General features: G+C 36.4%; 2 protein-coding genes across 4 annotated transcripts; both read right to left on the bottom strand.

Moving 5' to 3' along the window:
• On the bottom strand, positions 226–3,520 carry LOC108663135 (probable beta-D-xylosidase 7). Of its 3 annotated transcripts, none has more exons than XM_018126377.1 (6): positions 3,013–3,520; positions 2,592–2,908; positions 2,289–2,458; positions 2,081–2,178; positions 1,089–1,853; positions 226–957 (listed from the first exon to the last, which is right to left on the bottom strand). In XM_018126377.1, exons 1-6 carry the CDS (start codon positions 3,419–3,421, stop codon positions 368–370), a joined length of 2,349 nt encoding a protein of 782 aa, XP_017981866.1. In that variant the 5' UTR covers positions 3,422–3,520; the 3' UTR covers positions 226–367. The 3 variants fall into 3 exon arrangements, with proteins under 3 accessions (XP_017981866.1, XP_017981867.1, XP_017981869.1); XM_018126378.1 differs by having other exon boundaries at positions 2,592–2,891; positions 3,008–3,518; XM_018126380.1 differs by having other exon boundaries at positions 3,008–3,088.
• LOC18592189 (probable beta-D-xylosidase 7) lies at positions 4,499–8,862 on the bottom strand. The gene is made up of 6 exons (XM_018126165.1): positions 8,385–8,862; positions 7,981–8,280; positions 7,344–7,513; positions 7,119–7,216; positions 5,466–6,227; positions 4,499–5,338 (listed from the first exon to the last, which is right to left on the bottom strand). Exons 1-6 carry the CDS (start codon positions 8,781–8,783, stop codon positions 4,749–4,751), a joined length of 2,319 nt encoding a protein of 772 aa, XP_017981654.1. The 5' UTR covers positions 8,784–8,862; the 3' UTR covers positions 4,499–4,748.

Raw genomic sequence — 13,777 nt, 5'->3', positions numbered from 1 at the left:
TGAAGAGAAACAAAAAAAAAAAAAACAAAAAAAAGGGAGGCAGATATGAATGCAATTCGATCTCAGTGAAGGCAAAATATGATATGGACTATACTGCCAGTGCTACATGTTAATGCTTCGTATCATTGCTTAAGGGTTACTCTGGTTGTCTTTTTGCTTATAAGTTGTTATTTTGTTGCTGAAGAAAAAGAATTATTGGGAAATCAAGATTTCACTCATATCATATGCAGCTAAAGCTTCAATTAGCAAGTGAAAACGATTGTCAAAGGAGACAAGACAGCTTTTTATTGGATAGCTGAATTATAGATAGAGAAACATGGTTCACTAGCTGTAAAACTTCCGTTATTTGGAGAGCTGGTCTTTTGTATCATATAAAAACTGTAATCTCTGATTCTTTGTCTCCAATGCTCAAGAAATGAGGCCCTTCCTCTATCACCATCAAACCATCTTCATTGGCTCTGCTAAGATGCTCACAAGGGCTCAACTCGAATTCAACTTCAACACGTTCCCCTGCATTCAGATTAACACTGTGGAATCCAACCAATTGTTTCATTGGCCTCCCGTTACCAACCTTTGCCTGCCTCACGAATAGCAACACCGGATGCGTACCTGCCATCTCTCCATGGTTTTGAACTCCAACTTTGACTGGGAACTTTCTCTTATCACAAAGTTCTTTTGCAATCTCTGAAACTGGCATGTATCTGACAGGATTTGAGTTCTCAACCATTTTATTACATGACTGATGATTTAAATAAACCTTGTTTTGTGTTACAGGGAGAAATTCATAAGAATATTTTGAGTAGCTTAGACCGTAGCCAAATTCAAAAACCTTTGGTCCTTGGTAGAATCTGTAAGTACGTCCAGGATAGCCTGAAGATGGTTCAGGACGCATTCTCATGTCTGTCATTGGCACTTTAATAAAACTTTGGGGATACCAAGTAACTGGCAACCTCCCTCCTGCATACAAATATGATGAAGCATACCACTTTAGTAATTTTATCTCCAGTACAAGAAAGTTTTATATTACGCCTTTCATTAATCATGCAAAGAAAGGAAATTAATTATATCCTACAGGAACGAGACTTCACCTGGGTTGTGATCACCAAATATAATTTCTGCTAATGCAAGTCCTCCAGCTTCACCTGGATAACCAGCCCATAGAATGCTTCCGATGTGTTGATCATATTTAGCAAAGGTTATGTCTACTGGACCGCCAGAAAGAAGCACCAAAATGACAGGATTCTTCGCAGCTCTTGCAATGCTAGATATCAGGTTCTGTTGCTTTGCTGGAAGAACCAAGTCTACACGATCATGATCTTCCCTCTCTTGGGTTTGATCCAATCCCATTACTAACACCACATGGTCTGCGCCTTTGGCTATCTTCACTGCTTGATCAGTCAAAGCAGAAGAACAATTAACTGCACTACAACCTGGGTGATACCTGGTGTCCTTAGCATAGCTTTGCAATGCTTGCAGCGGTGTAATAGACTTGCAAGGTGGGCCTGCATAGTTTCCAACAAGTGTTTTTGCAGAATTGGCATTAGGGCCTATTACCGCAAGGGAAGTAGTTTTCGTTTTTGAAAGTGGAAGGAGTGAGTCAGTGTTTTTTAGAAGGACAATGCCATTGCGAGCAGCCTCAAGGGCAAGATTCTGATGCTCTTGGGAACAAACTTGGTCCGAACCAATGTTGCCGAAGGGCTGTTTAGTGGGATTGCCGTTGAAAAGCCCCAGCCTCATTCTAACAGAGAAAAGGTTGTGAAGGGCTCTGTCTATTTCAGATATAGGCAATTTTCTCTTTTTGAAAGCTGATTTGGTGTAGTTCTTTAAATAGTTACCACAGTTGACATCCATTCCTGTAAATTCATTGATCAAAAGTTCAGATCAAGCTATTAGCATCCATCAACTAGAACCATTTCTGGAAATTTAACTTGGTTCTTGGCATACTGTCCTAACTTTTTGTTCTAACAATGCCTAGCTTTAGATGACAAAAAACCAGCATATTGTAGATAAAAATGACGATTAACACTAACAAAAGTTCAAAATATAGAGTTGATGTAGCAGCAAAACTGCTCCTCAATACCAGCTTTAAGAACATCTGCTACGGCATCCTCTGGTATTTTAGCATATCCTTGTTTCTCATGCATGATGGAGACAGCGTCACAGTCAGAGGTGATGTACCTGATTTTTTTTAATCAATAAAAGCTCAGAATCATCTTTCTAGAAGAACATGTTATTTGTATAATTAGTATTGTTATTGCCAAAAGGACAAACAGCCTTGTCATGATTACCCATTGAAACCCCACTGCCCTCGGGCTGTTTTTGACAGGAGATTGTAATCTGCACAGTTGGGGACGCCATTAACACGATTATATGCACACATTATCCCACTGGCTTTCCCTTGCTGTATGCAACTCTGGAATGGAGGTTGATATGTATCTGCTAAATCCTGTAAAGAGACCTGAAATCCAGAAAAAGGGAAAAAAAAGGTAGCAGATGAGTAATCAATTTAATGAAATCTTTCAACTTAAGCAAACGCAAATGAACAGATAGAAACACTAGATCAAAATAAAAATTTTGAAACTTATACTTACCTTTGCGTTGAAGACAAATCGGTTCACTCCTTTCCAGTTATCCAAATCATATGCAGTAAAATGCTTGCAACAAGCTGAAACTTGAAGATGTTCACCAAGCATCCCTCCTTCAAAAGAGTCCCCTTGTATCCCTCTCACAAATGACACTGCATACTTCCCTGTAACCAATGGATCCTCACCAGGCGTCTCTTGCCCTCTTCCCCACCTTGGATCTCTATATATATTAATATTTGGTGCCCAAAATGTCATGCCCCTTGCTTGTCCAGCATTGTATATTCCCCTAGCTTCTATTCCAACTGCCTGTATGTAGTCATAAACTGAAAAATGAATAGTAGAAAGACCAAAAGAAAAAAAGTGTTCTTGTCTTTTGAGTTATGTACTTTAGTTCAATATAGAACAGTACTTATAGGACTTGCCTGACCAATGCGGAACCAAAGATGAGCATCAAAGGAAGCAGCAGTGAGAATAACTTGAGGAAAACTGGTGGCAGATTGAATTGTTCCATTGAAACGGATACCTTGGCTTACGCTGGCCAAAAAGGCAACACCATGTAAAGCTTCGGACCACCATTCATAGCCAGGGATGCCGAGTCTTGGAATGGGAGGAGCTGAGTTAACGAGTTGGGATATCTTCTCGTCTAATGTAAGCCTGGAGATAAGGTCTTGGACTCTTTGGTTGATGGGAAGTGTAGTTTTGCAGAAAGGGTACGATTTGGTTCGTGGGTCAGATGTGTCGCAGGAGAATGGAGGCTGAGTGGAGTCAGCTAAGACGAGCAGCAGTAGTGAACTGATGTGAATGAGGGTAAGGAGAGATAGCTTTTGGAGCTTCATCTTTGTGACTCGTTTGAGTAGAAACGAGTGCAGAGGCAAGGCAAGTGTGGGGGGCTTTGGAGCATGTCTTATAGGACCAACAAGGTCGCTGTTAGCTAGACAGGTCCGACTCTTGCTGTTTAAGTCAAACATCGCAACAGACCTCAAATCATGATTTTTATGAAAATAAGACAAACTCAAGAATTTCACTCTCAACTTTAAAATCACAGATCCAGTTGTAATGTTTTAAGAAATGATATGCTGTATTATTGATCGATCTTACAGATGATATATTAAACCAGGTTAGTAGTCCCCAGTACGCAAGAAATTTTCCATTTCTTATACCCAGTTTAAGATACGTAATGAAGATGTAGCATTTTTGAACTCGATCCAGCTTTAGCTCTGATTTATATTGGATGCTTTGCAGTGTAAGCCAATATTGGTCCAGGTCCAGGGGACCATTTTGTGGCTTTCTTTAGCGATTATGCCTCTCTTATTTAATCAGAAAAACAAAAGGCTGTTAATGCAGTCTCACTGTTGATAGCAGTAAAAGAAGGCAATACCATAATAATACCTGGAAGCAAATGCCTAACAGAGGATTCTTACTTATCCAGTGTTGGATGTGAAAGCATCGACTATAAGGCCTTCACTAGAGAATACATCGAAGTTAAATTGCCAAAGTGAGTTTAATTTCAGATGTATTATGTTTTTCTGCGCAGTAATACTAAAAATTTAGACATTAGTAGTAAATAATATTTGATCAAGAGTGGCCTAAAAGTTAGAACTGCTTTCTTGTTTTAAGGTTGCTGTGCTTAAGTTCAGGCTAATTACATGGACGTACTGCTACTCTTAACAAAGACCACTGAGCAATTATTCTAGTCCCATTTGTATCTAATCATTGTAAACAGAAGTTAAGTCTTCTACTTTCCCTTCACTACTTATGGTGTTACAATTTAAACTTCAGATGAAAAAGAAACTGGATTACAAGCACTATCATTGTCTGTCTTCCAATTCCATACAAGTAACCCTTCACAAAATATATATATATATTAATTCCTCAAGTAGAAGGCATCCTAAGCAATTGTTTGGTCTGGAAGATATCTTTGTGCATCTTGGAAGGTCAAGATGAGCTTAATCTGAAGATTGGCTTTTCTGAGGGCCGGCCAAATAAATGTGTGATACATTGCATTCAACCGACACCTAGAAAGTAAAACTATTATAAACAAAGTTTCTTCCTAGAAATACATAATCCATATTTATATCTCATGTACTTGATAAATTATTATGGGAACTTGAGGCCCACATTTTGGGGTTGATCAATATCAGAAGAAACCTTTATCCACCTATATCAAATTGTAATAGTAATTGGGTGTTTATCATCTCCTACAACCAAGAAATGTCTGCCTTCTTCAATTACCATCAGACCATACTCATTGGCCCTACTTAGATGCTCACAGGGGCTCACCTCAAACTGAATTTCAGCCATTTCCCCTGCACTTAAAATCACACTTTGGAATCCAACCAATTGTTTCTTTGGCCTCCCATCGCCATGGTTTCCATGCCTCGCAAATAGCAATACTGGATGCTTACCTGCCATCTCCCCATGATTTTTCACTCCAACACAAACTGTGAACTTCCTTTGATCACAGACTTCTGCCCCCAACTCTGAAACTAGCTTGTATCGTACAGAATCTGAGGTCACAGTTGTATGAAAACTTGAAGAATGATTCAAGTAAACATTATTTTGGGACACACGTGTGAACTCATAAGAATACTTCGAGTAACTGAGGCCATAACCAAATTCGAAGACTTTGTCTCCTTTATAGAATCTGTAAGTGCGCCCAGGATATTCTGAAGATGATTCAGGCCTCATCCTCATGTCTGTCATTGGTACTTTGGTGAACTCTTGTGGATACCAAGTTACTGGTAATCTCCCTCCTGCATAGCAACATGTAGTGAATCATCATTTTAATCATAATATTTCTTCAGGAATAGAACAACATTGGTTCTTTCGCATAGACAAGAGAAACACCTTCTCCTTTAACCATGGTCAATGGCTTTTTACCTGGGTTGTGATCACCAAAGACAATTTCTGCAAGTGCAATACCTCCTCCTTCTCCTGGATAACCTGCCCAAAATATGCCCCCGATTCTCGGATCATCCTTGGCAAAAGATACATCAATTGGACCTCCAGAAAGAAGCACCAAAACAACTGGTCTCTTTGCGGCTTTTGCAACACTGGTGATGAGTTCCTGTTGCCTCCCAGGAAGCAACAAATCAACACGATCAAGCTCCTCTTTCTCTTGAGTTTGGTCCAATCCCATTATCAACACAACATAATCTGCCTGTTTTGCTATGTCTACTGCTTTGTCAATCACACCAGTAGAACAAGAAACTGTATCACAACCAGGGTGGTAAACGGTGTTCTTGACATAGCTTTGTAAAGCTTGCAAAGGAGTCACAGACTTGCATGGAGGGCCTGCATAGTTTCCAAAAAGTGTTTGTGGGGAATTGGCATTAGGGCCTATTACAGCAAGGGACATGGTTGCTTTTGGAAGTGGAAGAAGTTTTTCTTCGTTCTTTAAGAGGACAATGCCATTACGAGCTGCTTCAAGTGCTAGAATCTGGTGCTCTGGGGAGCAAACTTGGTCAGTCCCAATGTTGCCAAAAGGATGTTGTGCTGGATTTCCATTGAAAAGGCCTAACCTCATTCTAACAGCAAATAGATTATGGAGAGCTCTGTCTATTTCAGATTCAGGCAGTTTTTTCTGCAGAACTGCTGATTTGGAATATTTCTGCAAGTAGGATCCACAGTTGAGATCCATGCCTGTAAATGTTTGTCAAAGAAAAACATAATTGCATCTATTTGTTGTATCCACAAAATTCTCCTGATTGAAAGGTTAAATGAAATTCACCTGCAGTACAAATCCATCTGACAGAACAAAACTTAAACATTTTCTTGGGATGCAGTAGTTGGTTTCTAATTATGTTTCATGCTATTCCGATAAGCCAGGGATCAACAAGTAGTTTACAACTTCCACCTAAGAGACTGCCTCTTTGTTGTCTTTCACAAAGGAAAAATGAGAAACTAAATAATTTGTATAAAATGCAAGTTTTCAACTAAATCACATTAAGCACTTCTAAATAAACATTGTCACAATTAGCATCGTCCTTCTAAGATCTCAGTTTGATTGCAGAAATTACGTATAACAAGTATCACCTTTTAAATTCTCTTATGATGCTTGTCATAGAAATGATCAAAGATGAATTATCAAAATTTCATCACATTTTTTTAAATTTTATCCCTACACATTTTTCACAGCAGCATTTCCAGCTAGAACTCAAGGTGAAGAAAATGTTAAAAAGACGATTGCTAGTCATTTCAATATTTTTAATTTTCCCTTCTTGGTAAAGAATTGCAGCAGTCTAAGCATCCAGAAGAAGAAAATAAGACAAAAAGTATTAGAAGGCTGCTGTGAGCAAAAGCCCCACTCACAAGTATTCGAAGGTATGAACCCACATGGGCATCACATTCACAGTGGTCCACTATCTAAGATCCAAAATCCTAGAAGATACAGTAATTGTGTGATGACGATGAAGAGGGCCACAGCAAAGAGAAAAAATGTGAAAATACACAGGAAAAAATAAGTAGAAACACAGGCACATGCTGCTGCAACAATACAAAGGATGACATTACAAGGGCTGAGGTCCCACATACCAGCTTTAAGAACATCAACGACAGCATCTTCGGGTGATTTGGCATATCCTTGATCATTATGGATGATCGCGACTGCATCACAGTCCGATGTGATATACCTGATTAAAATTTTAAACCAGTGGCTAGTGGCCATTAGAACAAATCATTTTTTCTAACCTATTAAATTGTCATTGAGGTCTTGACAAATGACAGGAAAAGAATATGCACTTTATTGAAATAAATTACCCTTTGAAATCCCATTCTCCTCTCAATGTCTTGGATAAGAGATTGGAATCTGCACAGCTTGGGACTCCATTCACTCTATTGTAAGCACACATAATGCCACTGGCTCGCCCATCCTGCACACAGCTCTTAAATGGTGGTTGGTATGTGTCGGCTAAATCTTGCACAGTAACCTACAAATATCCAAACAAAAGAATTACACCTCATGCAAAAGTTAAATGCTTATCTGCTTCAGCGAGTTTATGAAATTAGAGAGTAAAGTAGCTTTTACTAAAGTGAAATAACAACCGCATTTTCCTCCACTAGAACAACTTGCTTCAAGAGTTTGTCCTCCAACCAAGGTAGGCAGACAACAATGGAATCAAGTTCCAAGGTATTTTTTTTAAAATCAAATTCCAACGTACTAAAAATCTATCTTTCTAATTTTTTGATCATGCCTTCCTTCTCAAGGAAATATGATTAAAAACAATACCCATGAATCAACGCAAAGCCCAATAAAGCACATCCACTGGTCTTACTGTCTAATTTTCTGATCAAATAAAAAATTCATAAAGCATACCTAAAACTAGAAGGAATCTTTGAAACATGCCGCAAAAATACACAAAATCAGAAAAATGAAACAACATTGGCTAAGACTTACACGAGCATCAAAGACAAACCGGTTCACACCCTTCCAATTATCCAAATCATAAGCCGTAAAATGCTTACAACAAGCTGAAGCTTGAAGGTGCCCATTGAGCTTCCCACCTTGAAAAATATCCCCTTGAACGCCTCTCACATACGACACTGCATATTTCCCTGTAACAAGTGGATCCTCCCCTGGAGTCTCCTGCCCTCTCCCCCATCTGGGGTCCCTAAATATGTTAATATTCGGTGCCCAAAATGTCATCCCCCTTGCTTGCCCTGCGTTGTATATTGCTCTTGCTTCTCTTCCAATCACCTTCGTTAACATCATTATGATAAGCAAACTTATCAGCGTTAAAAAAGTTAAAAGTATTGAATAAAATTAAACAACTAAATTTTCATTGAAGTTTCTAGACTTACTTGACCAATGCGGTACCATTGATAAGCGTCAAAAGAAGCAGCAGTGAGAATGACTTGAGGGAAGCTAGTGGCGGCTTTTATACTACCATCAAATTTGATGCCAGGGCCAACATTGGCAACACCATGTAATGCCTCCGACCACCATTCGTAGGCCGGGATACCAAGCCGTGGAATTGCAGGAGCTGAGTTAACAAGTTGAGAGATTTTCTCATCTAATGTCAGCCTGGAAACAAGGTCCCTAGCCCTTTGACTGATAGGCAGTGTGGTTTGGCAAAAAGGGTAGTTTTTGGTCGATGGGTCCGATGGATCACATGAAAATGGAGGCTGAGTGGAACCAGCATGGATGAAAAGTAGAGTGAAACTGATTAAGGAAACGAATGAGAGTTCTTGCAACATCATTTTGAGAACTGAGAAGTGAGTGGTGAAGCAGAAGCTGAAGCCGAAAGTACTTGGAAGTTCTGTGAGAACTAAGAAGTTGCTTTAGTTTGATCATTTGTCAGAATTGAAAGACCTGATTGCCCTTGGCTAACGGAAAACAGTCGAATTGTCCTGTCATTTCGCTTGTTTCTACCTTTTTGGGTCACAGTTAACGTTAACATCTCGAAAGAGGGTGCAGCTTTTGGTCTCTCGATGTTTAATTAGGCCTTGCACTCGATTGGGTGAATGGTGAGGCAAAACTTTTCAGTTGAGCAGTCATAAAAGCGTGACCTGTAAACGTTACGGCGTTAGAATGAAGAAATTCGCGGTTGCTTTCCTTAATAATTGGTTGGAGCCCATCATCTTACAGAGTCTAAATTCGTACGACATTTGGGAACAGAGCATCATCCAAAGTCCAAACTCACATCAAACGTCTCGTGGAATGAACAATCAAAGGGTGGTTTAGGTTTTCCATCTTTTACCCCCAACACATTAGTAGGATTTAGGAAGTTCATAGTATATGATAAATGTCAATTTTCCATTGTACAATTTTCTTTGAGATGAAATTTGTTGTATAAGTATTAGAGATAATGATTTATTAGATTAAAATGAGAACCTACGACAAGGGATTCTTTACATCTGCTCGATAGTTTGCACATACATGCATTGTTTCATCTTTCCCTCGTTTAGTTTGGACAAATTTGGTTTAAACCCATACATATAATATTTATAATAATAATAATAATACTTTTTCTTTTTTTCTTCAAGGAAGAAGACTACATTGATTCAAGTTTATATAAAAACACGAAAGTTAGAGGAAGGTAAACAAAGAAATATGAAGAGGATCGTCTTATAGTGTAAAGTCCACAAAGGGCGGTTCCTTTATTGCACAAACTTTTTTAAAAGGTCAAGAATCCGATCATGGGCGTTATCATGATTATTTCAACAAGACGAATGGTTTATATGGATAGGGGGACCCCAAATTGCAAGTGATTTTTTATCGTTCATGGCTGAAATTGGCCATTCCATCTACCACCACTCTTATCTTAATTCTTGTTTAAAGGTACAATTGATACAAGTTTAGTTAAAATAGTCACATAAGAAAAACTTCAGAAAAGTTTAAGTTAATAATATTTGAAAATCAAGGTTAACTTGGTTCCAATTTGATCAAACTTCATTTTTTAAATCTGAATTTAGCATAAACCATGAAGGAAACCTTTCCAAACTAACTCATCATGCATTCAAAGTATTTTTGATAGGATGTAACCCACTTTCGGATATCATATCCACATTTTGTTTTTCACAAAGATTGAATTTTGATTGATAAAGAAAAAAACTTCTCTCTTTACCAATTGGATTAACTCGGATGGGTAAAATTTATTATATTGAACATTTGTCTCCTTTGAAGCCTTGACAACATGAAAAAAAGCTTTGATGAAGAGAACATTCAAACAAAACCAAGCCAGAAATGGATTTTCGTTGCATTAGTGGTCAAATCTTCGATCTTCAATACTTGAAATTCTTATGTAATTTTTGGATCCGACGTTGGCCCAATATGCTGGCCCTTCATTTGAGTTGGCTAGGCTAATAACAGGACTTGTGGCCTAGTAAGCTTGCCTTCGGTTCGTGCTTGCTGGTCCTCTAAAAGCCCGCACACGGGCAAGGCTTGGTGACCAGAGCCCACCTTTTTCTTCTATCTTTTTGGGCTTTAATTATGTAATGATCATATTTAAATTTGTATTATTTTTTTTGAAAGACGAATTTATAAAAAATAAAAAAAGGACCTAAGTTAATTAGCCTCTTTCTCACAATACACCAGTAATTTAGATAATGGTATGGTATTGCTCCACAAGCATAAAGCCAAGAGATTCCTCCTAGTTTTTCTGGTCCACTCAGACTGATGTAAGCAAAGAAGATTTAGTAAAATTTGATTAAATGATGCAAACTGCTATGTTTGTATGCTGTCATTTTGAAATTATCCTTCGTTGCAAAAGCCAATCCCGTCATTACAAGCAAACTTGTGTTGTATATTTTTGCCATAATTTAACTTATCCTATTTGTTCCACCTACTTTCCTTTGCTACATATTTGAATGTCGGCAATTGAAAAATGGCAAAATGTTGAGCAAGTTATTGATCTGGTATTAATCTTGCGTAAGATTACTGAGTTAGTTGATCCTCAAACTACACAAAATCTTGCTATTTGTAGAACTGGGGCTAACCCTTCAATTAAGGTAATGCTTGTTGAACAGGCTGCCTGCTAGAAGATGGATGCAAGAATGTTACCAAGGCCTTTGAGATAGGAAATGATTCCTACATTGATATGCTCAGGCCAAGAGACGTCAACAACAAGTTTTTTTATTTTTTGGTGGAGCGAATACTAGATGCTTTAAGCTAATGCAGTAAGCTTGGGTTATAGCTCCTTTTGTGTAATTTGTAGTGATATTAGATCTCTTTTTATTTTTGTGTGATTTTGATGTATGTTTTGGTATTAGGTTTAGAATTAGTTGGTATTTTAATCAATGGGTAGGTATATTTGGATTAGAATTAGTTGGTAACTTGATGAATGGAATAAGCTTTTGCTCATGGGTTGGATCTTCTCATGATAATGCTTTTATCGGTTTGAGTAATTAAGTTCTTTTGTAATTGTATTATTCTTTTTCTCTTCATAGCTTGACTTCTTATACTCTTTTTCTTCTCGTAACTTGACTTTTTACTCGACTTGAAGGCTTTTGTCAACAAAATTCAAAACTTTTTATGACATGCAAGCTTTTGAAACTAATAAACTTTCTATTTTTCAAAAAAAAAAAAAACAATACTTGTACCTTAACTCAGTTAATTTTGGAATCTTTTGCCTCACCCACATCTTTAACTTGAGATCAATAAGTTATAACAACAATTAATTAACAGCTATTAGTGAAGGTTTGTTTAGAGCTCGTTTGGACTTATGAAAAATAATAACTTTTAAAATTAAGTTAAAACTGTTTAGTAAGTTGTTTGGTAAAATAAATTATATAAGTTTTAATTTTAATTAAAATTATCTTAAATGGTATTAATGTTATCTTCAATCACGAACAAGTCTGTTTGAAATTTATATACGATTTTAGATATTAAAATCAAAAAAATTCATAAAAAAAGTAATAGTACTAGATTTTTTTTTTAAAAAAAAAAAGAGAAAACATTTAAATAGTATCTAAACGCAGTTTTGAATTTTGGAGTCTTCTTTTCTTTTAATATTTATAAAAACAAAAAAATTCTAAATTTTGCTATTCTGTTACTAAGTTTTCTTTTTTTTTTTATAATTTTTGTTAAGAGAGGTAGAGGAGAGGGAGATAGTAATTTTACGTTGGAGAATGGTAATTTGCAAAGAAAAGGAGGGGAAAGGAAAATTGATTGAGAGAAAGGTATTTCTTGAAAAGCTGACGCATTGTTAAAAGAAAAAAAATTTCAATTCTTTTTTTTTTTAATTTTGTTCTTTAGAAAAATAATTTTTTTTAATAACTTCTTAAAAATCTTGTTTGACATGATTTTTACTTTAAGAAATAATTAAGTTGAAAAAAATCACACAAAAAAAGTAACTTAATTTTTTAAAAAATTAATAGGTTTTTTAAAGCATTACACTTATATTTAACAACTTGACTTTCAAAATTGGAAAGGTCAATGAGGAGAGAATTATTCTTGATAATCTTAAATCTTAACATCAATTAAAAAACTTGTAATTAATATATTATTTTTAAAATTTTGATATAAAATAATGCATAAAATGAAAATATTTTTTAATAGAACTTTAATAATCGCTAACAAGTATCTATATACATAAACGGGAATCTTTTCCAAAAAAAAAAAAGGCGACATTAGCAATATCTTATGGTATTTGACTAAGAAACATTAACGGAAACCAACGGTGCTTGTAAGATTTTGATGGGCCAACCCTTGAATGTCATTAAGCTGATTAATTTAGTCGGTGTGAAAACTTTGGAGCTTCAACCTAAATCTTGAAACCGTGTTCAAAACTTAGTCCCTATTGGTCCACTTGTCCAACTGAAAATTGACTAAAATATCGCCATCGTGATCCTTAATTAGCCTCTGGCTCCAATATTTTTTTTTTATATACAGGATTTCAATCTATATATCTCGTCCCTTTGAAAATATTAATTACTAGAAGATAGTTTTGGGTAATGAAAACGATGTATTTGGAATAGTTTTTCCTGGATATAAACCACAATAAGTTATTAGTTATAACATTCTTGGATTTGGTAAACAGCCAGCATGCATGGAATGTCGACAGGGACTCGAGATGATATAATGTGTGAATGTAGTATCTGCATATGTAGATATGTAGATATGCATACACAAGATGATAATCTACTTTGGGTCGATGGCTAGGATTAAGATTTTTCTTGCTGGCTTCCTTTAGTTAAGATATGATTAGTTCGGAATCGGAGTTTAGCTATGGAAAATGGGCAAAAAAACTATCAGATTTGGAAACCAGTGAATCAGTTCACAGCACCATAAAGTTTTGAAGAGAACTCGACCTGTGAAGGTTGACATATTCTGAAGTTTTGTTTTGGCAACAACAAAGAATGTTTTTAGTATTCTTACCATCACAGAATTTCATTGGCTGAATAAAAACCATTGACATCTCAATCAAGGATCTCCTTCTACAGTTACTTGTGGACAAAATTTATATTTCATGATAGCCTCCAGCAAAAGCCCAATTTGCTGATTTTGATATCACTTCCTGATCCTATCCATATCAATTCTATTCTTAACATTCTTAGATTTTTTTTTTCTATCAATAACTTTTTAGATGTCTCTATTGTTAGACAATGGTATGAATTATGTGCAGACATAATTATACCTCTCCCCCAGCTAATGTTTTTACAAAAGTCTCCAGTCAACCCTCTTTAATGTGCATATATATATATATATATATATAAGAGAGAGAGAGAGAGAGAGAAGAAACGAACAATTATTT

The sequence above is a fragment of the Theobroma cacao genome, chromosome 8 (genome assembly GCF_000208745.1).
Source record: "Theobroma cacao cultivar B97-61/B2 chromosome 8, Criollo_cocoa_genome_V2, whole genome shotgun sequence".
Classification (NCBI taxonomy): domain Eukaryota; kingdom Viridiplantae; phylum Streptophyta; class Magnoliopsida; order Malvales; family Malvaceae; genus Theobroma; species Theobroma cacao.
The sequence above is the reverse complement of the archived record's forward strand: the minus strand, read 5'-3'. Positions and strand labels throughout refer to the sequence as shown.